Source organism: Penicillium hispanicum, assembly GCF_028827665.1.
Source record: "Penicillium hispanicum strain IBT 35686 chromosome Unknown utg000005l_segment0_segment0, whole genome shotgun sequence".
Taxonomy (NCBI): Eukaryota; Fungi; Ascomycota; class Eurotiomycetes; order Eurotiales; family Aspergillaceae; genus Penicillium; species Penicillium hispanicum.
The window spans coordinates 2,347,948-2,373,338 of NW_026623197.1; the positions used below are offsets into that span (position 1 = coordinate 2,347,948).

The 25,391-nt window shown below is 49.1% G+C and overlaps 4 protein-coding genes across 4 annotated transcripts; all 4 read left to right on the top strand.

Moving 5' to 3' along the window:
- Window positions 1-1,282: 1,282 nt before the first annotated feature.
- Window positions 1,283-8,788, top strand: N7459_006328 (uncharacterized protein; the record flags this gene model as incomplete). The annotated part of the gene is made up of 6 exons (XM_056945512.1): window positions 1,283-1,636; window positions 1,690-1,865; window positions 1,921-7,818; window positions 7,873-8,078; window positions 8,154-8,667; window positions 8,740-8,788. The coding sequence occupies 6 exons, from the start codon at window positions 1,283-1,285 to the stop codon at window positions 8,786-8,788; spliced, it is 7,197 nt and encodes a 2,398-aa protein (XP_056799847.1).
- A 755-nt stretch (window positions 8,789-9,543) lies between these two features.
- N7459_006329 (uncharacterized protein) lies at window positions 9,544-10,022 on the top strand (the record flags this gene model as incomplete). The annotated part of the gene is made up of 3 exons (XM_056945513.1): window positions 9,544-9,721; window positions 9,801-9,891; window positions 9,947-10,022. 3 exons carry the CDS (start codon window positions 9,544-9,546, stop codon window positions 10,020-10,022), a joined length of 345 nt encoding a protein of 114 aa, XP_056799848.1.
- A 2,457-nt stretch (window positions 10,023-12,479) lies between these two features.
- On the top strand, window positions 12,480-19,807 carry ags3 (alpha-1,3-glucan synthase Ags3; the record flags this gene model as incomplete). Its single annotated transcript, XM_056945514.1, has 4 exons — window positions 12,480-12,827; window positions 12,876-13,051; window positions 13,113-19,703; window positions 19,759-19,807. The coding sequence occupies 4 exons, from the start codon at window positions 12,480-12,482 to the stop codon at window positions 19,805-19,807; spliced, it is 7,164 nt and encodes a 2,387-aa protein (XP_056799849.1).
- A 3,148-nt stretch (window positions 19,808-22,955) lies between these two features.
- On the top strand, window positions 22,956-24,266 carry N7459_006331 (uncharacterized protein; the record flags this gene model as incomplete). Its single annotated transcript, XM_056945515.1, has 3 exons — window positions 22,956-23,853; window positions 23,882-24,179; window positions 24,212-24,266. 3 exons carry the CDS (start codon window positions 22,956-22,958, stop codon window positions 24,264-24,266), a joined length of 1,251 nt encoding a protein of 416 aa, XP_056799850.1.
- Between the last annotated feature and the right edge of the window lie 1,125 nt (window positions 24,267-25,391).

Sequence of the window (25,391 nt, forward strand, 5' to 3'; positions counted from 1 at the left end):
CGCGGTTTACTGTATGTTTAGGGAATCTCGTATTTAGCGGTGTCATCAGCGAGCTTGGCTCATTCATTACAGGCAGATAGCACTTACAGTCTATTATGAAAAGTGCGCGAGAAATATCCAAAACAACAAGACTTGCATCCAAGACTAGTTTCACTACGTAAAAAATTCGACCCACCAGCAGCGCAGCGACCTGGGCGACCAAGGACACGAGGGGGCTTAACGCAAGACCGGCGAGGAAATAAAATACTAAGGGTTTGAGTAAATTCCCGTATAGCGAGTAATCACATAGTAGTGTGTGACTATTTCGACATGTGGCGCCCGGGTCAACGTTACGTCCATGAAATCCATGCGCATGGGACCACAGGAGGGTGCTAGGAAAACCAGGGAAACTCAACGCCAAGAGCTTTTGATATCGACTGGGAAAATTAGCCTCTCCTAATCGGGATAAGCTACTCTTTACGTGATTATGATTATTGCCTTCCAGTGTTGGTAGAATAAAGAATTACCGCGTGGTCAACGAAACAATGCAATGTCAAGGGGTTGTAGCTGATCAGCTATTTTATATGAAAAGGCCGGCGTCGTTCAGAACTGGGTGTAGCCTCCCTCATTTTGTTAGCACTGAATCGTCCTTGGGCCGATATGGTGTTATCGTGTCTCCGCCCCAGGAAAAGCCGGCCCTCGCTGGGAATGATTCCATACGAGTGGGCAAGTAAGACATGGCTACAGGCGCGACCCTCCCCAAGCTCCACCTATAGGGCCAATAGAGGGAAACCCGAGGCGATAGGGGCAGACCAGACCGGCGACTGGAATCTACAACTAATTTCGATGGCGCATTGATTAATAGAGGATAACTGGCAGTTCTAATTTCGGAACCTTACTCGGGCTAATGAGACATTAGCCCAATCAATCACCGTTCACTCTAGCCTGTCGCATTTGCCTTGTGAAGCCCAAGCGAGCCGTCTCGACGTCGTATCATTAAGCAAACTTTTTAGTCTTGCGAAGCTGTTCAGTTTCCTCTGCCTCACGTCGTCTGTCTTTCGTTTCTGACCACAACCCATTCTCTCTTTTGCCGCTCTGCCCGGTTACTGTCTGCAGAAATCCCCTCGTTGCCATCCATGCTCACTGGGCTCCCACCACTGTCAGATACTCCACAATTTATGGATGCGCAAGACCAGACGATTCGATCTTGAGCGCCATCGCTTGGGCTGGGGGTTGCTCCTCTCCCAATTTTCCGGGTGACGATTGTTTCCACGTTTAACACACATACGATACTTGCTCAGCCATGTGGGTGGCTTCGGTTTGGCTTACCTCGTTTTTCGCGGCCGCAGCAACGTGTTGGCCATACGACGAGAGTTTAGTTGATTACAATCTGAACGAAAACCGCACTGCCGCCAATCCTGCTGAGTATTGGGGAAGTTGGCCAGGTCACGACGGAAAATACTTCCCCTCTCCCGAGAACTGGCGGTTTCCTTTCTATACTCTTTTCTTGGATCGGTTTGTCAACGGCGACCCGACCAACGATAATATCAATGGGAGTGCATTCGAGCATGATCTGAATTCGAACCAAATGCGCCATGGCGGCGATGTAGCAGGTCTAGTCGATACCTTGGACTATTTACAAGGGATGGGTATTAAGGTTGGCTTCCAACTTCATGTTCTACCTGGCAGACCTTGACTGACATTGTGCAGGGCCTCTATATCGCAGGAACATCTCTCATGAACCAGCCTTGGGGTTTCGACGGATACTCCGCCCTAGATACTACCCTGCTTGATCAACACTATGGCACTATTCAAGTCTGGCGGGATGCCATCACGGAAATTCATAAGCGAGGGATGTACGTCGTTTTTGACAATACCATTGCCACGTAAGACGCCCCAAGAGCCCTCTTGTTTTTCAGTGTGCTAAAGATATATCCACAGCCTGGGCGACCTGGTTGGCTTTGAAGGACATTTGAACTCGACGACGCCATTTTTGGAGAAGGAATACAAGACGCTCTGGAAGACTGACCGCCGTTACGTTGACTTCGATATCGGGGAATCATATAATACAACGTGTGACTATCCCCGGTTCTGGTATGAGACCGGCTTTCCTGTGAATGAATCCCAAATCTCAGGCCTGGTTGGGTGCTATGATAGCGACTTTGACCAGTACGGCGATATTGAGGCATTTGGAGTGTTCCCAGATTGGAAGCGACAACTAGCCAAGTTTGCATCCGTCCAAGATCGCCTACGCGAGTGGCACCCTTCAGTGCGAGAACGTCTCATCCGGCATTCATGCATGATAATCGCTTCGTTGGATATTGATGGCTTTCGATATGACAAGGCGACCCAGGCCACCGTTGAAGCCCTAGGGGAGATGTCCATGGCATACCGAGAGTGCGCCCGAAACGTTGGAAAGGAAAATTTCTTCATCGCCGGCGAAATCACAGGTGGAAATCAATTTGGCGCTGTTTACCTCGGCCGGGGGAGGCAGCCTAACCAGTACCCCGAATCAGCACAGGACGCAATCAAAATGACCAACGAATCGGACGCACAGTATTTCCTTCGCGACGTTGGCCACGAAGCCATCGACGGTGCAGCATTTCACTACTCCATCTATCGCACCCTCACTAGATTCCTTGGGATGGATGGTCATCTATCGGCTGGCTACGATCTGCCTACCGATTGGTTTGATGCGTGGAATTCCATGATTCAGTCTAATGATTTAATCAATGCCAATACGGGCAAATTTGACCCCCGGCATATGTACGGTGCAACCAACCAAGACGTCTTCCGCTGGCCATCCATCGAATATGGCACCGAGCGACAATTGCTGGGATCGTTCATTACCACGCTGCTCCTCCCTGGAGTTCCCCTTCTTCTTTGGGGCGAAGAGCAGGCCTTCTATGTTTTAGATGCGACCGCCTCCAATTATATATATGGAAGACAGGCAATGTCGGCGGCCACAGCTTGGAGAACACACGGATGCTTTGCCCTGGAGTCATCACAGTACTACAAGTGGCCGATTGACGCTGCCCGGGATGGATGCCACGACGAGAGCGTTGCTTACGATCATCGCGATCCGGCTCATCCAATGCGTAACATCCTGAAACGCATGTACCAATTGCGCCAGAAACTCCCCGTTCTCAATGACGGCTTTACGGTCCAGAAATTATCCAACCAGACTGAATATATTTTCTACCCTGGTTCCGATACGACACCTACCGAGACTGGAATTTGGTCAGTTCTTCGGGACATCAATGTCGACGTTCAGGACTTGGGATCCGATGCTAGCAATCAGCCTGTGTGGCTCGTGTACCATAATGTCAATCGCACCGTGGACTACAAATTCGACTGTCAGCACAATGGGACTGCCTTGATATCTCCGTTTGACTCGAACACACGGGTCAAAAACCTCTTCCACCCCTACGATGAGCTGGATCTTGTTGCTGGGCCGCAGAAGCTTGGCTTGAATGGGTCCACGGAGGCCAACGGCTGCTATCCCAGCATGACCTTGAAAGCTTATGAGTTCCGAGCGTATGTTCCTGCCTCACGCTTTGTCAAAGTACCTCCTATGATTACCAAATTTTCGCCCGGGCATGACATGCCACTACGCTCAACCGTGGCCCCGAACCAGCCCGAGAGCGTACAAATCGGAATCTACTTCTCGGAAGCAATGGACTGTGATCAAGTCACACAGTCTCTCACCCTGAATTCATCAACCGAGTTCGGAGCCACTCCGGCGGTTGATCAAGCTACTGTGTCCTGCCGGAATATTTCTATCGATGAAGCATCGTGGACGGGGGAGATCCCTAGCGCGTGGTTATGGACAGCCAATCTCACGGGGGTCTACAATGGGGTTCATCGCTTGACCATCCGGAATGCCAGCAATGCTGAGCACCAGGCATCGACCGATTCCGTCGACCACTTCCTTTTTCGCGTCGGCCAGATTGACAACCCGATGGTATTTACATCCGGCAATTACTCCAGCAGTCTACTCCACCAAGACAGTAACGGCACACTCTTTATACAACATCATGCCGCCGGAGCCGACAAGTGGCGGTATTCCACCAATTGGGGTACGACTTTCTCCGACTGGAAGTCCTACCAGGGTGGCAATGCCACGATCACTGAGCTGGAGTGGTCGGGGACCAAGAAACAGAAGTGGCCCGGCCATCATGTTCGAGTTGAGTACTGGAGTCGTTGGACCGGCAGTAGTGACTATGTGCAAGAAGGCGACTCGGACTGGAATCACCCAATCCAACGACGATTCCCCCATGTATTTTTCAACGGACCGTACAATCAGTACGGATACGATGCCGGACTGGATAATGAGATCCACCTGGATCTCGATGATGGGCACTGGAAGTATCATTTCACTTCCGAATGGCCCGCTGTTGGGCAACTGAATATCTGGGGGATTAACCCCGACGGGAAGCCCGACCAGACCTGGGTCTTGGGTGATGTGGATGGGGACTATGTCCTCGATCGAATGCCCCCGTCATCCCTCTCGGCGACGGTTATCAACATCACTAACCCGCCACCGGCTCCCCATTTGTCATGGAAGATCTCTGTCAATGACGGAACCCTCCGGTACCAGCTCCTTCCAGTTGGGAATCAAAATGTGCAGATTGCAATGTGCATACTGTTCTGGATCCTTCCAGTCCTCACCGGTGCAGCCTGTGTCTATGTCTTTATGAAGTCGTTCTACAAGGTCAAGTTCAACCAGGTCGGAGTCGTGGAGAAAACCAATTTTATGCCTTTAGCGTTCCTGCAGAAGCTGAAACACCCTCGCGGAAGAGACGACGCCCAGTTCGATCCTGTCGGGCCGTTAGCCACCAAGTCCACATTCATGCAGAGTACCACGGCCCTCGGCGAGAACAGCGCCCTCGGAAAACGCCGCACGGTGCTGATCGCGACCATGGAGTATGACATCGAAGACTGGGGTATCAAGATCAAGATAGGCGGACTTGGTGTCATGGCCCAATTGATGGGTAAGACTCTGGGCCACCAAGACCTGATCTGGGTGGTCCCCTGTGTTGGCGGCATTGATTATCCAGTGGATCAAGTCGCGGAGCCTATGACTGTGACTGTACTGGGCAGTTCATATCAAGTCCAAGTCCAGTACCACGTCTTGAACAACATCACATACGTTTTGCTCGATGCCCCGGTATTTCGACAACAGTCCAAAAGTGAGCCGTATCCTGCTCGGATGGACGACCTGGATAGCGCCGTCTACTATTCCGCATGGAACCAGTGCATTGCGGAGGCCATCAAGCGGTTCCCCATCGATATTTATCACATCAACGATTACCACGGTTCGCTGGCGCCGCTGTATCTTCTGCCACAGACCATCCCCGCTTGCTTATCCCTTCATAATGCCGAGTTCCAAGGGCTGTGGCCTATGCGTACACAAAAAGAGAAAGCCGAGGTCTGCTCGGTTTTCCATCTTGATCAGCATACGGCTCAGCAATATGTGCAATTTGGTGAGGTATTCAACCTCCTTCATGCGGGAGCGAGCTACCTCCGCGTTCACCAGCATGGCTTCGGGGCCGTAGGGGTGTCGAGGAAATATGGCAAACGATCGTACGCTCGGTATCCGATTTTCTGGGGTTTACGGAAAGTCGGCAATCTGCCTAACCCCGATCCCTCGGATATTGGGGAGTGGACCAAGGATCACAAGGCTCAGGGAGGGCAAGAAATCACTGTAGATGCAGAATTTGAGGCGCGCCGAGGTGATCTTAAGCGACAAGCGCAAGAGTGGGCAGGACTCGAGCAGAACGCCGATGCCGATCTACTCGTGTTTGTGGGTCGTTGGTCTATGCAAAAGGGCGTTGACTTGATTGCGGATGTGATGCCAGCGGTTCTGGAAGCCCGGCCGAATGTGCAACTCATCTGCGTCGGCCCTGTCATCGATCTATATGGCAAGTTCGCAGCGTTGAAACTGAACCGTATGATGGAGGTCTATCCAGGGCGGGTATTTTCGCGCCCTGAGTTCACTGCGCTGCCGCCGTTTATCTTCTCCGGTGCAGAGTTTGCGCTAATTCCGTCTCGAGACGAGCCATTTGGCCTTGTCGCGGTAGAGTTTGGCCGCAAAGGGGCGTTAGGCATTGGAGCGCGAGTGGGCGGGCTGGGGCAGATGCCTGGCTGGTGGTATAATGTGGAATCCACTTCCACCTCCCATCTCCTGATCCAATTCAAACTGGCCATCGAGCTCGCTCTCAGTTCCAAGACGGACACTCGAGCGGTCATGCGGGCCAGATCGGCCAAGCAACGTTTCCCAGTGGCGCAGTGGGTGGAGGATCTCGAAATCCTGCAGTCGACGGCCATCCAGATTCATGGAAAGGAGCTTGCCAGGGGCCATGGTGCGCCTCTCACACCTTCAGGGCTCCAGACCCCAACTGCCATCGCGAATGATCCAGCCCAGGATATGAGCCCACTCCCCTCGCCGGGATTGCCGCCTTCGTTGATTCATTCCCGAGACAGCAGTTATTCCAGCCTGAATCAGATGACTGAGTTGGGATCCCGTCCTCGGACGGCTTCTGGCCAGGATGCTCCATTCGGCGCCGTCTCGAAGCCCAAATCCGGTCTCGGTCGGTCTCTCTCGTTGGGGATTCGCTCGGGTCCCGGTCATGTCCAACGCCGTGCTCATCCGAAAGAGAAAGAGGGTGAGCTTTCCGATAGTGGAGCCGTGGACGGTGAGGGAGACACGGATGCGGACGGGGAAGATAGCAGTGATGATGAGGCGCCCCAGGTATATGGGGAGGATGAGTACACTCTCACGCCGGCGCAAGCGGAAGAAGGTCGGCGCGGGCGCAGTCCGATGGCGCTCCCTCCCGCCAGCCCTGGCACTCCGCCCTCGCGTCAACTGCTTCCACCACCACAACTACCCGGCACGCAGCGATTCAGCACCGCCTCAGTCCTCTCGCTCGACTCCGTCGTGGGGAACAAGAAAGATTTCAAGCTGCAAAAGGTCGATCCCTTCTTCACCGATGGCACCGGTGAATATTATCGCGATTTCGAACAGCGGCTAGACTCGCTCAACGGGTCCAACTCCGAGTCTCAACTCTGTATCGAGGAATTTCTGATCAAGAGTGAGCGACAGTGGTTTGATCGATTTCGCAATGCGAAACTGGGTCGTCAGAGATCCCCTGCGCCCTCGGTATATCGATCGCCGCGCGACACCTCACCGGCAGCCTCGGTCTACAACGCTTCTCATATTGCAGACAGCGATGACCATGAATCGGATGATGAGTTCTTACTTGGCAAGGGCTACCAGCCCCCGTCGGGACTGAAGAAATGGATGCAAATCAAGGTCGGCGATTGGCCGATCTATTCGATCTTTCTGGCTCTGGGTCAGATCATTGCCGCCAACTCGTACCAGATCACGCTACTTACAGGAGAAGTGGGTGAGACTGCAGAGAAACTGTATGGTATCGCGACCACATATGCGATTACTTCCATCTGCTGGTGGCTCGTGTACCGATACTTCAAGTCGGTCGTCTGTCTATCCACGCCCTGGTTCCTCTATGGCTTCGCCTTCCTGCTGATTGGCTCTGCACATTGGGAGACCAACTCGTTCAATCGCGGATGGATTCAGAACGTGGGAAGTGGGTTCTATGCCGCAGCTTCCTCCAGCGGCTCGATCTTCTTTGCTTCCAACTTTGGTGACGAAGGGGGCGCTCCGGTTAAAAAATGGATTTTTCGTGCCTGTGTTATCCAAGGGCTCCAGCAGGCATATGTCATTGCTCTCTGGTATTGGGGGTCGACTCTGACCAAAGCGACAGAGGAAGGTGTACTTACGGCTGCCAATTCCATCTCGAACACCTGGAAAATGACGTGAGTTGACCCCATCCCCGTTTCACTGCCGGCGCTTTCACTAATCTGTCCAAGTGCTATCTGCTATCCGATCGCCTGCTTCCTTTGGGTGGTTGGTCTCCTTCTCATCTTCGGCCTACCGGACTATTATCGTCAAAAGCCAGGAAAACTGCCCTCCTTCTACAAGTCTTTACTCAGAAGACGCATCGTTCTCTGGAATTTCGTTGCCGTGATCTTCCAAAATTTCTTCCTCAGCGCGCCATACGGTCGCAACTGGAACTGTAAGTCTCGTTGTGCTTTTTGACCTATATCCTTTGAAGTTGTACAACGACAGACTAACCACTTGCCGCGCTTAGTTCTTTGGACCACTGAGCACGCACATGCCTGGCAGATTGTCATTCTGTGTGTCGTGTTTTTTGGTCTCGTCTGGATCCTTTTCCTATTCATGGTCAGCCAATTTTCAAAGCGGCACAGCTGGTTCCTCCCTGTCTTCGCCTGCGGTCTTGGGGCACCACGGTTCATCCAGATTTGGTGGGGTGTCTCCGGAATTGGCTACTACCTACCATGGGTTGCCGGGGGCGCGACGGGCGGAGCTCTTTTTTCTCGCAGTCTTTGGTTGTGGCTTGGTGTATTGGACTCGATCCAAGGCTTGGGCTTCGGAATCATTCTGCTACAGACCCTGACAAGAGTCCATATGTGCTTCACACTCATTGTATGCCAGGTCATTGGCTCGATTGCGACGATCTGTGCGAGAGCTTTCGGTCCCAACAATCTAGGACCTGGACCCATATCACCCGACATGACAAAAGGTGCCGATGCCCTGGCAAATGCATGGTTCTGGGTCGCCTTGGTATGCCAGCTCCTGATTTGGTACGTCAGCATTCTTATCCCTCGTCGATTGTCCTATGAGGTGATTTAAAGCTAATCTGAACATGCAATCAGTGCTGGGTTTTTACTCTTCTTCCGAAAGGAACAGCTTTCCAAACCTTGAGGGTTTACTTCCAATAATTTTCATTATATCCACGATATCATTTGAAGATCTTCGGCCGTCTGTATATTACCTGTTTACATCACCGGCAGATCTCACCCTCATTTCCGATCTCTTTCCTTGTGTATTTTTAGATCATATAGTTTTCCAAGGCTCCGATGTCGCATGGTGGAATATAATTTTCGATGACTGGCAGAGTTTCCCCAATCAACCCCCTCCACGCTGACAAAGTTTCGAAGGTTCTCTAGGTATCCCGACACCTCAATCCGAAGACCTTGTTAATTTCTGCTGCATATTTCTGGCATCTGCGCTGCGCCCTGCATGCCTGAAGTAAAGGCCCGATCACTCTGTCAACAAACATTCGAGGCTATCATCAGAATCTTTGGGCACATAATCGTCGAAGTAGCATAGTGAGATAAGGCCCCTTGTAATCAAGGGATAGAATGGAATAGAAACCATAATAGAATAAGGCAGACAGTAATTAAAGAGACACAGTCAGAAACTGCATATTGCGAGGTGGTTATGCATCATCCAATCTCACAGTGGGGGGCCTCGGTGAGGTGAGCGAATTTTGGGAGCATCAAATCTCCTCATGGGGCTGTCAATCGCCCCTGCATATCATCATAGGGGTATCAATTGTCTCCGTATATTCTGCTCAGCGAGGTATATAAAAGGCATCAAATCCGCCCTTCTAAGTAGCTAAACCATCATACCTTTCGAACACAAAGCCCAAGCCTTACTCTACTCAAGCTTTCAACATGGTCACCCTCAGTTACAAGGTCCTGGTTGCAGTTGCCATCAGCATGAGTTCCTCTGTTACTCTGGCATGTCTTCAAATCACGGGCAGTACAGAGCTGAACAACGACTATATAAGGGCGACCGATAGCGGCGTTCAGACATGCAACGGCTATTTTGAAAACGGAGATAGTAATCTCGGTATGTTTAGAAGATCCGAAAAGGGTTCTGAGTTCTAAGATTGACTCTAATAAAATTGACTCACTAACCTTTTATAAAGACTGCATCAAAGACTATTCCTTCAACTATGATTATACTGACAACAATTCGAATGGGCCTTTGCCAGTCACTTACTGCAACCCGACCAACTGGTATATTTCCCTTTTTTGTACCACAATATATAGACATAGAGCTAATATACACTAGTTTCGGAATTGAAGTTCCCCTGGAGTGCCACGGTATCAGTGGTTGCACTTTCAACTATACCACATTCTGCAACTAAGAGGAATACATCGGGAATCATGCTCGAGGTATTACTCTTCCATTGCTCAGCCGAGTACTCGGGTCAAGGAACTCCCTCACTGCCAGCGCCATGCTGTGCCCGCTACGGCGGACTGCTTGAATATTCAAACTTGTTACTTCGTTAATCAGACATTCATTTACTATTCAATATATATTCTATACACTACTTGGTGAAATACTTCAGTCAACTTACGCAGAGTCCGACCACCCGTCTAGTAGCATGCAGGAAGCCAGCAGCCAGATAGATATACCCAGGCAGATCGTAGATATAGGCGAGTGGTCACTGATAGACATTTAGTAAAGAAAGTGGAAGAAGCGGTCATAGGGAAAACGAGACAGGCACTCGGGTACCAATTTAATTATATGCACCTTGAGTGAAGGTATTAAATTAAATTCACATGAATTAGTGTCTTGATCATATGATCTCCTAACTAGCCAACTATAGCTCAGATAGCTTCCTCAATCATTCATCCATCCAGGCACGTTCCTCACACACCATTAGACAAGTCAATAGTCAATAGGCAGTACTAATAGAATCAGAGAGCGTGTATAGCAAGGTGATGTGAGTTAAGAAGATATAATCCAAATTTGTACATTCTTTCCTTCCTTCCCGAGTGCCTCTTTGATTTCTGCGCTTCGGCCTGGTTTTCCAGATTTCCTGTGTAGACTCGACCTTTCGTCTCTTCTTTTCTCTCTTCGGCTGAACGGCACCGATCTGGCACTCGATCCGGTGCGTTCACGCCATCAGGAATCTATCTACACATGACGCATAAGGTAGGTATTATATCCCAGGTATCTGGTTTCAAGCTCATTGAAACGGTTGTACTAATAGAAGGAGTGGCAGAGTCGCAACTGTTGTTGAACATTTCAGAGGCGTCATGTAAGATCACCTGTTTCGAAGCGGTTCAAATAGCATCGCCGACCGCACTAATATGTATTCGAGGTCACCAATTAACCCGGATCCTCATTACTACCTCTTCCCTATGGCTTATACAATTTCGCCTTCCAATTGGAACTTCGGCCCCTGCGCCGATCCTGGACTAGGTTTCCAAAACCAGCTTTATACTGCTGGGGCGAGGGAGATTGCTTTATATCCAAGGCATTTGCTATCAGATGTGCCTAGGCGATATTATTCCTCTGACTCATACAAGGTTGTATTTGTGTAATAGTACCCGAGCGATGGGTAATGGTTTTGTCAGCCACGCTAAATGTAATATACATGTCACAATGGATTTTTTAGTGTTCCGAAATAGGTATAATTGTTGTGATAGATCCACTGCGATCAGATGCCCCACCTGGCTAGGTTTTTTTGCGTAGATCCACTCATCCTACCACTCTATTTAAAGACTTCCTGGTTTTTATTACAGATAGTATACAATCACTTGTGGTAGGGAAGAATCTCAACTTTCCCTATTTGACGTCTCTAATACCATGCAGCCCGTGTTATATGTATGTGGTTTAACGTGGGAAGTGGAGCAAAGTGGATCTACGCAAAAGGCTGGCCAGGTACTGTAGGGTATCTGCTCTCTGACCTGTAACCCTCTGAGACACCTGTATTCTACTAGGTTATCATTGACGCTGGATATGGCGTCAGAAATGGTGCCGCAGTTCTCGTGGGTTTATGACCTATCGATATAGAGCTACAACGGTAACTATAGTAAAACTCCGCCTTTTCTGAGTGCTCGTCTGCAGGAAGCAAGAGGGGCTTATTAGTACAATACACAGAGAGTTTTTGCTCGCAAAAATAATGTTGAATCTTCTGAGGCTTCGAAAGATAGGGAGGCCAAAATAGGTAGGATTCAACTATACGACTGTACTATTCTAGAGCTCATTACAGATTAGTCGATGACACTGAGGGCTATAGAAGCAATACAAGACAGCACAGCAGATGGAAGTAATATGCCTGACAATGAACTGGTGACTGATCGGGAGAAGGATGCACGAGATGAGCACTAGCACACCTTTTCTGATCCCGGGTGCGTACGCAGCGACGACGTGGCGAGGTGAAATTAATAATGTATCGTCATTTTGTGGGTCGGGCAACCGCGTGGGTTCATTCACAGTGGATGTCTCTAAGACATATCTAAAACGCATCCACTCACATTGGCCGATAAAGCCACTGGCGGACAGACCGAAAAGGCCCCGGGGGTGATGGAGTAGGGCTTGCATAAGCCGCACTGCACAGTGGCTTCGGCCCGATAAGGATCTGAAGCTGAAGGTCCCGAGGTCATGGACTGGTCCTCGAGGTTCCTGTTTCTCAAAATCGTTTCACTTCACTTTTTGATGCTTTTCTTCCCCTTGCTTCTTTGCTTGTCTGTTCACGCTCGTTATTTTTGGTTCCTTGCTGCCAATCAGATCTACCCTCTCGTTCCTAAGGGCTTCGTCGGGCAATCTTGGCCAGCAGGCACATGCTGACTTTGGATGATCAGAGTTGGAAATGCAAGTCGCAGCATTTCTATTTGCTTCATTGCTGAGTTATCGTGCTCTGGCTTGGCCATACGAGGAGTCGCTTGCAGATTATAATTTGAACAAGAACAAATCGGCGGATGCCCCTATCGACTACTGGGGAGCATGGCCAGATCATGAATACCATCCGTCGCCAGACAACTGGCGCTTCCCGGTCTATACCATCTTCCTGGATCGGATCTCTAATGGCGATCCCTCTAATGATGACATCAACGGCACTGCCTTCGAGCATGTAGTCCATTCGAATCAAATGCGCCATGGTGGCGATCTCGCTGGATTGACAGACACTCTGGACTACATTCAGGGTATGGGATTCAAGGTAAGTGCGTGTAACGCCTCTTCATTATTGATGCTAAGCACCAGGTAGGCCATCTACTTTGCAGGGACATATCTGATGAACCTGCCATGGGCCTATGATGGCTACTCTCCGGTCGACACCACCGTCCTCGACATGCATTTCGGCACACTGGAAGACTGGCGTGGGCTCATTACCGAGATACATCGCAGAGATATGTATGTGTTGGTGGATAACACACTCGCAACGTGAGTCAGCCCTTCCAGAGCAAGCGCCAGCTCCTGGGCGTCTACTGACTAGCTGGGATAGATTGAGCCACTTGATCGGGTTCAAGGGACACTTGAACGATTCTGCGAATTTCAATCCCCACGAATACCAAGTGGAATGGATCACCGAGCGACATTATGCCGATTTTCGATTTGGCAACGAATACAACGAGACGTGCCAATTCCCCAAGTTCTGGAACGAGACCGGCATGCCATTGACATCGGGCGGAGTGGAGGATCTAAAAGGCTGCTACAATAGCGATTTTGATCAATTTGGCGAGCTCGAGGCCTTTGGCAACTTTCCCGACTGGCAGCGCCAGTTGACCAATTTTGCCTCGGTACAGGATCGTCTCCGCGAATGGCACAAACCCGTCCGGGACGTGCTCATTCGCCATTCCTGTCTCCAAATTTCCAGCCTGGATATTGACGGCTTTCGCTTCGACAAAGCCGTTCAAGCCACCCTCGAGCCGTTGAGCGAGATGGCTGCGGTGTACCGTCAATGTGCAAAGAAGCTGGGTAAAAACAACTTCTTCCTGCCGGGAGAGATCACCTCTGGTGATACGTTTGGTAGTTTATATCTTGGCCGCGGGCGTCAGCCAAATCAGCGCCCAGCATCCGCAATCGCGGGCGCGAACTTGACGAGCAAGTCGGAAGGCGCTTTTCTGCGAGAAGATGGCCGACAGGCATTGGATGCCTCGGCCTTCCATTATACAATTTATCGTTCGATGACGCGGTTCCTCGGCATGGACGGCAATCTGGTCGCTGGATTTGACTTGTCAACGGATTTTATTGAAGCTTGGAATGAGATGCTGGTGAACAATGACTTCCTCAATGCCTTTACTGGGGAGCTCGATCCAAGACATATGTATGGCGTTTCTAACCAAGACAACTTCCGATGGCCGTCGATCAAGAACGGCACTGAGAAATATCTCCTGGGTTTATATATCGTCACGTTGGAGCTTCCAGGGATCCCTCTTGTCCTCTGGGGTGAGGAACAGGCCATGTATGTGTTCGATGCCACCGCATCTAATTATCTCTTTGGTCGCCAGCCTATGACGTCCCAGACGGCATGGTGGACGAACGGGTGCTTCAATCTGAATACCTCCAAATTTTACGATTTCCCCATCGACAAAGGTCGCAATGGCTGCAACGACATCACAGTCACCTACGATCAGCGAAACCCTGCCCATCCACTTCGCAATATCATGAAGCGCATGTTCGAGATTCGCGCCCAGTATCCGGTCGCGAACGATGGTCTGTCTCTCTCGACCGTCTCCCAGCTCACGAAAAACATCTACCTTCCTGGCTCATCCACCACGCCCACCGTCACTGGCCTGTGGTCCGTTCTGCGAAGTTACCTCCCAGGCATTCAGAGAGATGAAATCCATCGCAACGAGACCATGTGGCTTGTCTATCAAAACGGAAACTCGACGGATACATTTGGTGGTAACTGCAGCAATCACGACACTGCGCTCCTGGTTCCATTCCCGTCAGGGACCAAGTTGAAAAGTCTGTTCTATCCTTACGGAGAGCTTAGCGTGGAGGATGGTCCCGATGACTCCTATGGATGCATCTCCAGCATGGAACTCGCCCCATGGGAATTCCGTGCCTATGTCGAGGCTGCCAGTTTTGTAGAGCCCGGGCCAACCGTCACGGAATTCTTTCCTGGCCATGACGCTCGGCTGTTATCCTCTGACGACACCGGCGAAACAATTTTCGTGCGCCTGGGATATTCGCAGGAGATGGATTGCCAGAGCCTGACGGATGCCATCACTCTCAACTCAACAACTGAAAAGGACATTGTTGCCTCTCTTGATAGGTCAAGCGTGAACTGCACCAAGATTCAAGCACGCAAGACAGACAACAACTTTATCGGGGAGATCCCCACGGTGTGGACTTGGTCGGCGAATCTCACGAATGTCTACCATGGTGTTCACCAACTGACCGTCGGCAATTTCTCGGTATCTGGGATGCATACCAACTCGACTGACCGGTTTTTGCTGCGTGTGGGATCCACGAGCAACCCGCTCATTTCTCCAATGTTCAACTACTCCACCAGCCTGGTTCATCATGATGATGGGAAATTCTACGCCCAGCACAACGCTGCCGGCGCTGATAAGTTTCGCTATACCACCGACTTCGGCCGAAGCTGGTCGAATTGGACGAACTATACTGGTGGTCGAACTCTCGTGAACTTTCCAGCGTGGACCGGGACCGACAAGCAGAAATGGCAAGGCACACATGTTCGTGTGCAGTATTTCTCAAGGCTCACGGGAAGTAGTTCCTTCATCCAGGAGGGTGATTATGATTGGCACCCCCACGCGGTACGAAGATTTCCTCACCTGTGGTTCAACGGCCCGTACAACCAATATGGATACGATGCAGGATTGGACAGCAAAATGAAATACGATACCCAAAGCTCTCGGTGGAACTATGACTTTGTCTATGAATGGCCGGCCATTGGTCAATTGAATATGTGGGGAGTGGACCAGGATGGACTTCCAGATAATACCGAGGTCTATGGCGATGTGGGCAATTCGTCCGTTGTCCAAAAGCTCCCACCATCTTACTTTGCGTCTAATGTGATCAATATTACGGATTTGCCCCCATTCCCGCACCTTGGATGGAAGATATCCTTGAACGACGGAAATTTGAGATATCAATTGATCCCTATCGGCTCGGGGTGGGCACAGCTGGCTCTTTATGTTCTTCTCTGGGCAGTGCCGATACTGATGGGGCTCACTGGTGCATTCATCTTTATTCGGACCTTTTACCGTGTCAGGCTCAACGAAGACGGGAATCTTGAGAAAGGCGATAAGCTGTCCATGGTCATTTGGCGCAAAGTGAAAGACAAGATGCCTGGCAATCCAGATTCGGAGAAGGCATCATCGGAAGTTGTGACGCCACAAAACATCCCTCTGGCGGGGAGCGTCGAGCAGCGGCGCACAGTGTTGATTGCGACGATGGAATATGACATTCAGGATTGGAATGTGAAGGTGAAGATCGGTGGTTTAGGAGTCATGGCTCAGCTCATGGGTCAGAACCTAAAGCACCAGAACCTGATCTGGGTCGTTCCATGCGTCGGCGACATCGACTATCCCGAGGACACGCCGATTGAACCGTTCATTGTTACCATCCTGGACAAGCCCTACTTGATCAAGGTCCAGTACCACATCGTGGAGAACATCACTTATGTCCTACTTGACGCACCAGTCTTCCGACAGCAGACTAAAGCCGAGCCTTACCCACCTCGCATGGACGATCTGGAGAGTGCGATTTACTACTCGGCTTGGAACCAGTGCATCGCAGCGACCATTCGGCTCCATCCTACAATTGATCTCTATCATATCAATGATTTCCACGGGTGTTTAGCCCCTCTCTACCTCCTTCCGCGGCAAATAATTCCGGTCTGCCTATCTCTTCACAATGCCGAATTCCAAGGTCTCTGGCCGCTTAGGACTGAGAAGGAGAAGAATGAAGTATGCTCTGTGTTCAATGTCCCTATTGAGATTGCAACCAAATATGCTCAGTTTGGGAATGTCTTCAATTTACTTCACACCGGAGCGAGCTATCTAAGATACCATCAGCGCGGCTTTGGTGCTGTTGGTGTATCTCAAAAATACGGGAAGCGCTCCTGGGCCCGATATCCCATCTTCTGGAGTCTGAATAGCATCGGCAGTCTTCCCAACCCGGATCCTTCAGATACTGATAGCTTGGACAAAGACCCATCCACACAGGTCACTGCTCAGAGCGAGGATGAACATAGGAACAACAAGCTACAGGCACAGAAATGGGCTGGCCTGAATGAGGATTCCAACGCCGAGTTGCTCGTCTTTGTGGGACGATGGTCGAAGCAGAAAGGTGTGGATTTGATCGCAGACGTCATGCCTGCTATTCTGTCCGCTCGACCAGAGGTGCAGTTGATCTGTATTGGTCCAGTTGTCGATCTATACGGCAGGCTAGCTGCTATCAAGCTCGAGCGGATCATGCAAATGTTCCCCGGTCGTGTATTCTCCAAGCCGGAATTCACAGTACTTCCTCCATACGTCTTCTCCGGGGCTGACTTTGCTTTGATCCCTTCACGAGACGAGCCGTTCGGTCTAGTGGCTGTGGAGTTTGGACGCAAGGGCGCGCTCGGGATTGGCTCTCGCATAGGGGGTTTAGGCCAGATGCCCGGGTGGTGGTATACTGTGGAATCCGACTCTGCTCGCCATCTTTTGCACCAGCTGAAGACTGCAATTGACTCTGCCTTGGACTCGGACAAAGACACCCGAGACAAAATGCGCCAGAACTCTGCGAATCAGCGATTTCCGGTTCTCGAATGGGTTCAAAGGCTGGAGGTCCTGCAACAAACCGCAATTGATATTTACCACAATAAAAACAGGAAGGCCTTGAGAGGGTCGGTGGGAGAGTCGGAAACCGGGCGAGATGTCCAGAGTATGCGCTTTTCTACTATCGGGAGCTATTTCTCCAATCCCTCTCGTTCATCGGGTCTGGACCTGCACGCCGCGAGGGCATCGCAGCCAATCCAGCCTTCCCTTCAAGAGTTACAGGCGCTTGAACTTCAAGCGATGCAGGGACACGACAGCAACAGGGGCAGTCTCCTGGGCCGGAAGTTGTCGTTGGGCCGGAGATCCGGTCCTGGACAAGGCAGAAAGCGTCTGGTGAGGAAGTCATTGCGCCCAAGTGCGACGCCGGACACGCCAGTGGATGGTGAGACCGATGCAGACGAAGATGGCTCCACTACGCCGCAGGAGAACTACATTTCTCCCGAAGAGGCGATCGCAGCATTGCATCAGGCGTTTGCGTCTCATCATTTGGACGCGTCTTCGGGTGTGAACTCCTCCCCCCAGGAATCGCGAGTACGATCTTTGGCATCTACGCCCGACTCATCGCGATATATCTCCGCGGACGAATCTCCCAATGGCTCGCCGCCAGTGTCTCTCGTGGATGGTGTTGGTCGAAGCGAAGCCATACCTCTCACCCACGAGCAAAACGTCTCGGTCCTCTCCCTCCCTTCCGTCATGCAAGATCATAATCAACCCGTCTTCAATCTGCAAAAGGTCGATCCTACTTTCACGGACAGTATGGGCCATTTCACTTCACGCTTCCAGCAACAGCTTGCTGGGTTGAATAAGAAGAATTCCATCTCAGACTATTGCATCGAGGTGTATCTCATGAAAAGTGAGAAGAAATTTTTCGACCTGTACACCGATGCACAGTTGAAGAAACAACCCAAAGAGCGACCCCTGACCGGTGCGGGCTTGAACGACGCTGTTGATGACGAGAATGCAGAACAACAAGACCAACCAGGCCTCGGGGGATCGGATGACATCGATCTATGGCTTGCTCGTCTCGGCTACAAACGACCTATGGCTGTTCGAAGATTCATGCGATGGCGGATTGGCAATTGGCCCGTGTATTCTCTGTTCTTGGGTCTCGGCCAGATCATTGCGACAAACTCAGCGCAGATCACTCTCTTGGCCGGTCAGATTGGTGAGACTGCCATCAAGCTGTATGTGATTGCGGCCATCTATTGTGTCTCGTCGATTGCCTGGTGGTTCTTGTTCTACCGGTTCCCCTCGGTGGTCGTTCTCACTCTCCCATGGTTCATCTACTCCATGGCATTCGTCATCATTGGCGTTTCGCCGTTCAGTCTCTCTACTCTTGGTCAAGCCTGGGCTCAGAACGTTGCCGCTGGTGTATACGCCATTGCGTCGTCGAGTGGTTCTTTGTTCTTTGCCCTGAACTTCGGCGATCAGGGCGCCGTGCCTGTGAAAGATTGGATGTTCCGCGCGAGCCTCATCCAAGGAATCTCCCAGCTGTATACCGTGGCTCTGTGGTTCTGGAGCTCCAAAGTGGTCTCGGCCACTGTTGGGGGCGTTTCATCCTTAGCTTTGAGTACATGGAGACTCACTGCTGTGGTTATGCCCATTGCCCTGGTATGCTTTATCATTGGTGTGCTTATGGCCTTGGGATTGCCGAAGTACTACCGTCAGGCACCGAGCAGGATCCTGTTCTTCTACAGTTCTCTGTTCCGCAGGCGCATTGTTCTTTGGTTCTTCTTTATGGTCATCATCCAGAATTGGTTCCTGTCCGCGGCAACTGGGCGTAACTGGTCGTTCCTCTGGTCTTCCCAGCATACGAAGGCGTGGGAAGTTGTCATCTTGGTGATCTTCTTCTTTATTGTTCTTTGGGTCTCCGTGATGCTGGCTTTCCGCTTTTTCTCGAGGGAGCACAGCTGGATTCTACCTGTCTTTGGCTTGAGTCTAGGAGCGCCGCGCTGGGCCCAAACATGGTGGGGGACGTCCAATATCGGTTACTATCTACCCTGGGCGGGAAGCCTGACCTCTGGGGCACTTGTATCGAGATGTCTTTGGCTCTGGCTCGGTGTTCTTGATGAGATTCAACAAGTCGGACTAGGCATGGTTCTCTTGCAAACGTTAACAAGAGCCCACGTCTGTTTTGTGCTCCTGGCTGCACAATCCCTGGGATCTATCGCCACGATATGCGCCCGTGGATTTGCTCCAAACAAGATGGGACCTGCAGGCATTTCCCCTGACGTTGGCTCTTCGCTGGATAAAGTTGGCAACGCATGGTTCTGGATCGCCCTCTTCTTTCAACTCTTGGCCAGGTATGTCTAAATCTGCTTACTTCTGTACGTCGAGCATTCGCTAACGTTTCTGCAGCTGGGGCTTTCTGTTATTCTATCGCCGAGAGCAACTTAATAGACCTTGACGGTCTTTATCTTTTAGCATGCAGTGTCTTACTTCCTCGCAGCGTAAATTGCTAGCTTTTTAATACGAAGTAATGTTATATTCGAAGTTAAATATCTGACAAACGTGATGTAATCGACTGTGATGGAAGAGGTCGGGGGAAATTATTAAAAGCGTCTGCTCCGTCCCAGCCATTTCAGTAGCCCAACGAGGACTGCAACCTTTAGACAAGGTTCGGATGATCTGTAGAACCGATCCCGACGCTTCTTCTTGATTGATTGATTAATTGATTTTCTTATTCGCAGATCTGTCAGGCGGTAGCCCGATTTACCGGTAAGAATTAAACTAATCTTAGTAAATAGCGCTATTCTATTATATAAGAGACAAAATATAGTTAAACTATAGAATATATACTCTTAATATCGATTAATAAACTTAGATTAGTTATATATATAGTATACTATTAAAAATATATATAATATATCTATATATAATATAATTCCTAGTGATTTAGTATAGAATAGACCGAAATAAGGAGATAGAATTAGTTTAAATTATAAATAATATATTATTTATAGACTATATAGATCGAGAAAGCTTTATAGGATATATCTACCAACTTAGTAGATAGGATATAGTTCCTATAGCTTACCTCTATATTGCCTTAGTTTAGGAATTACCTATACAATTTCTCTAAGGTAAATTAGAAGATTATTATAATCACTCTTAATATAGTATTATATATAAGATTATATCTAGTTTATAGACCTAGGCTATTATACTAATATTATATTAATATTATACTAGATAGTCTATATTTATAATAATAATATATAGACCTATAAAAAGGCTAGCTTATTACTATATTTCTTTTAAATACAGTCTTAATATAATTTAAACCTTGTAAAAATATAAACGTAATTTCCAATATATAGGCTATTAATGTTAGGACTTAGGCGTGGTTCACCTAAGCCTAACGATGCGCGCTACTTATATCGGTCCCGGGCATGCTAGAACATAGAGTTCTAGCATATTTGGTCTTTTGGCCTGTTGGCTAAGTGCGCCCGGGCACTGAGTCGTAACAGGATAATTATATCTAATTAAGACAGTAACTGATTCTTATAGAATCTAACTTAGGATATCTAGGGGTCCCTTCTTCTACCCTAATCGCTAAGGATCGATATCGATTTGTTATCGATTTAGGTTCCCCAGTGATCGATAACGTAGGTTCCGTGTTATAGCTCCCGGGGTTCCCATATGGACAACTAAACATCGGAAAGAGGGTTCTTCCGTTCCGTCCTCAATCCTCTGTAACATTAGGTCCTTTAGAGGAGGGGGCAATATTACAGTTAAGCCCTGTAAGGCAACTAGTAGACTAACTTGTTTGTTTGGATGCCTTAGATCATGATGTTTCCGAATTGGGAAGTTGGCTAGCAGGTGCCTAAGGCCAGACGCATACAAAGGGCTCAGCGCGCACCATCACAATTCTCTTCTTCTCCCTCTCTTCCTTAGACTTGATTCTTTCGTCAGTTACACCGAATGCAGACATCTGTCCCATCTCGATTGGCACGTAACACTAGCTAGCTATTTCACTGTCCAATTCGCCGCCCAATTCAACAGCCAGTATACCTGCCAAACTGCCAGCCGATGCGCCAGCTAAATCGCCAGCTGCTGCGTCAGCCAAACCGCTAGCCAATATAACCATATAAAGATTTGCATAGAAAATGTGGATTAAAAACAAATATGAAAATATATAGAGTAACTTGTAAGCGCTACGTTCCGCAACTTACATCGGCGGCCCCCATATGGCTGGGGGTCCAGGGGGGTGGGTTATTCCGGTCCGCTTCAAAGAGCCCCCATGTCTTTTACGGTTATCACGCCGAGGGATTCCCGTGGGCTCGCGATTCATGGATTGGGGTTCGGAAGTGGATTCTGGGAGCCTCACGGAGTATATAGTCCTTGGAAATTCGTCTTATTATACTCCGTATAGCTTGATAGGCTCCAATAGGGGCTAGAGTATATATATGTAGTATCTACAGCGAGCCTCACCCTAGAATCCTGCTATGACAGCACCCAAGGCTCTAGGAATGCACGTGGCCTCGAGATCCATAGATTAAGGTCTGGAAGGGGTTTCTGGGGACCCCCGTAGTTCTCGGCGACGCGGCTGACTGGCCCGATAGGCCCCATATAGGGGGCTACAAACATATATCCGTATACTCCGTACACGAGCATCTTATCCATATACAGTAAGATCTACGCAAACAGCGGGAATAACTCGATATTTTTTACCAATTTACCAGGACCTCGACTGGCTCAATCAATGTGAGAATTATTTTTTATGCTTATGAGATGAATGGGATTTTATCTCTTTCAAGCTCTCTTCTCAGCTAAATCGCATGCCAGATCAAGGACGATAATGAATATGTCGAGACTCAGGAACCGCGTTAGTTAGTTAATAGTTAGTAGTTGCGTCAACTCCGCCCAATGATATCATCCGTTCTAAATCCTAGACATGGGGGCAGTATGGGGCAGTCGCGCTGTTCCTGATCCTTTAACACGACATACAGTATTTCAGTGCTCATCAGGTATATTCTGCGAGCACGAAATTTGACATGTGGTGAATTTCGCATCCTTCGGCCCCTTCCATATATATATAGCATAAATGACTATTCCTATTGTAGTATAAGTCTGTAGAACGCGGTAGGAATTCACTACATCTCCCAGCTGGTTAGAGATATCCATGGATACCGGCGCATATTATAAAATCATTCGTAAGAATACCTAGGTAGGTATATGAATGGCTAGTAAATCTAGCGATATGTATTCGGACCAAGGGTGGCTGTGTAAGCAGCGAGCAGGGGAGTAGGTTAGATCCACGGATACATAATAGCTATTTAGTTTAATTGATTATTCGTGTACTCCGTAAATTGGATCAGACACTAGTACGTGCGCTAAAAACATCTCTCTCTCGCCTATACCAGATTCGGTACTCACCCAAGTACACACCTTCGCCGATTATTATTATGTATTGCAGCCTTGTCGCCCTTTTTCGGATTTCTTTCGCAACACTGAGCTTGCAATTTCCAACCATCTCGCCGTTCCTCTCCCAGCTCCCAGAATCAATTGGCCCAACAGAAAGCAAAGTGAGGTAGCACCTCAGACGACACGCCATGGCAATCTTTCGACTCCGCCGAAGTCAAACTACCATCTCGCGATTCATCACCCTCTTGGCTACTCTTGCGTGCATCTCCTTCGTATGGATCGCTATTCCTTCGAACATCCCCCTGAAAGGCGGGGATATACCGAGCTTCACAGAGGAGAAAGGTCTTGATCGCAGAGCCGAACAGGCAAGCCTCCAAACAGTCGCGCAGCTTGCAGTGTCGTTTGACACAGGAGGAATTCGACCGCCCGTCACCTCGACGAATCCGCTCACGTTTCAATATCAAGACAGTGGTGGCAAGAAGCGAAAAAGCACAGTCACAAAGAAGGTAGGGCCCAACGACGAAGTAGCGAGGAGGGCAATGTTCTTTGGTCTCGGCATTGGAGAGGTCAAACAAAAGAGAACTTTCTCGTCAAAATCGCAAGGCTGGGTTTACTTGGCATCTCTGTCGGCATTGTCGAAATATACCAATATCCAAGTATTGTCCGATCATCTATATGACCTTTTCGACGGCTCTCCCGCGGCGAATTTCATTTACAACTCCTTTCTTACCCAAGGGACCTCCTCAACAAGCTGGCTCTTGATCCCACGACCCCAGACGACCCTATATAAAATCTTCCAGAACGGGCAATCAGGGCTGACCAAGGAGGAGATAATGGCCCGTCTCCCAGAGCTATTTCTTGGTATCCGACATATTTTTCAGAAAGGGCTCTGGAGCCCGCTGATCAGCCCGGGGAATGTGTTTATGAGCACAAAGCCAAGAGCAAACGCCCAAGAGGGCGAGAGCGCAACGCAAATCGCGACCTTCCAATGGGCTATCGCGGCTGCACTAGACTCAGCCGATGCCAACAGCGAGACGAATTTCTGGCCCGATACTTCAGTGGATAAAGACATTTGGAGATCACCTGGTATGTCATATCTAAGACCCATTTTCAGCTACCGTCTCTCTAACCTCCGATGGAATCCGGGTAGAGGAGCAGCAGTCATACCTGAAAAATAAGAATGGCGCCGCAACAAATTATAATCTTCAAAAGTCAACCGTCTATCGGATCGCTTTCACGACCCTTGGCGTACTTGCGATGTATCAGAACAAGCTCGATCTGAATGTGTTTCCTTTGCTGGCGGACAAATTACAAAAACCCGACGGCGATGGTACTCCTTCATCTACTCAGGAAATTCTCTCGCGCTACTTTGTCGACGGATCTTTTCCTAATGTTAAAATGAGCGAGGAAATGTTAGAAATTTTTTCGAATCTGCTCTGTGCAGAGGCGCATCGTCGGGATTTGGACTACCTGATAGATATGTGGCCGCAGATTGTTGAACTTGATGGCGAACGGCTGCCCGATTATGGTGACGATATCACCCCGCCTATATATGTTGAGTGTGACGGCGCTCAATGAGTAGCCAGGCAGCCCCCGGCGCAGTGTACATAGCTCTCAGTTAGGAGGCTCCTTCTTTCTCCTCTCTCTTCTTCTTCTGCCTTCTATTCTACTTTCTGCTCTGCAATGTCTTCCAAAAATTCTGGGATTTTACCTCTCCTTCTGAAATGTGCTGTACCAGAGAAGAGCAATGTTCAATCAGGGCTGTACGGAAGTCTTATAGTATAGATGGGATACGCGTGGCTGCCATACTCATAGGACATATATAGCTGCTATACTTGCAGTATACCTAGGATCCGCGTAGTCACTATACCGGCAGTGGATCCTATCCTACTGTATTCCTATATATTAATATCATATACCCGTTTACCCTATCCCATAGGGGTAATTCCAGTGGGGCTCACTGGTATTTTCTAGGGTTTCTTAACTATGGTAAAAAAAAGTAGGTCTGGCCCTCACTAGAATTAATTTTTAGGCCCTATCCCATGGGGGTAATTCCAGTGAGGCTCACTGGCATTTTCTAGGGTTTCTTAACTATGGCAAAAAAAGTGGGTCTGACCCTATCCTATGGGGGTAATTCCAGTCTACTAGACTGGAATTAGGGCGGCAGTCTTAAGTATGGGAAAAAAAAGTGGGGCGGGGGTAGATTGGGATTAATTTTTCAAAGGTAGACTGGAATTATTTTCTGAAGTCGTATGAGGCTAAAAAATTAGGAGGTTTTAAATCTCCTTCCTCTTCGTACGATTCCTTAATTTTAGACCTCTAGACCTTCTCTATAGCTTAGGAGGGCGATATGAAAAAGTCAAGTTGTTTTTTGATAGGGTGAACTTAGGCTAAATTAATACTGAGTCAGCAGTATTAGGCTTATATAGGCTAAGGTCTTAACTATAGTTAGGGTTTATAAATAAATTAGTTTTCCTGTTATTAATAAACTAAAGGGTTTGTAGGTATCTTGTATAATATATTGGTATCTTGCAGAGATATATATTGTAATATCTTAGCTTTTATATATAATCCCCCACTAACTACCTTTATTACTTATCTTAGAAATTATTAGGGTTTAGGGT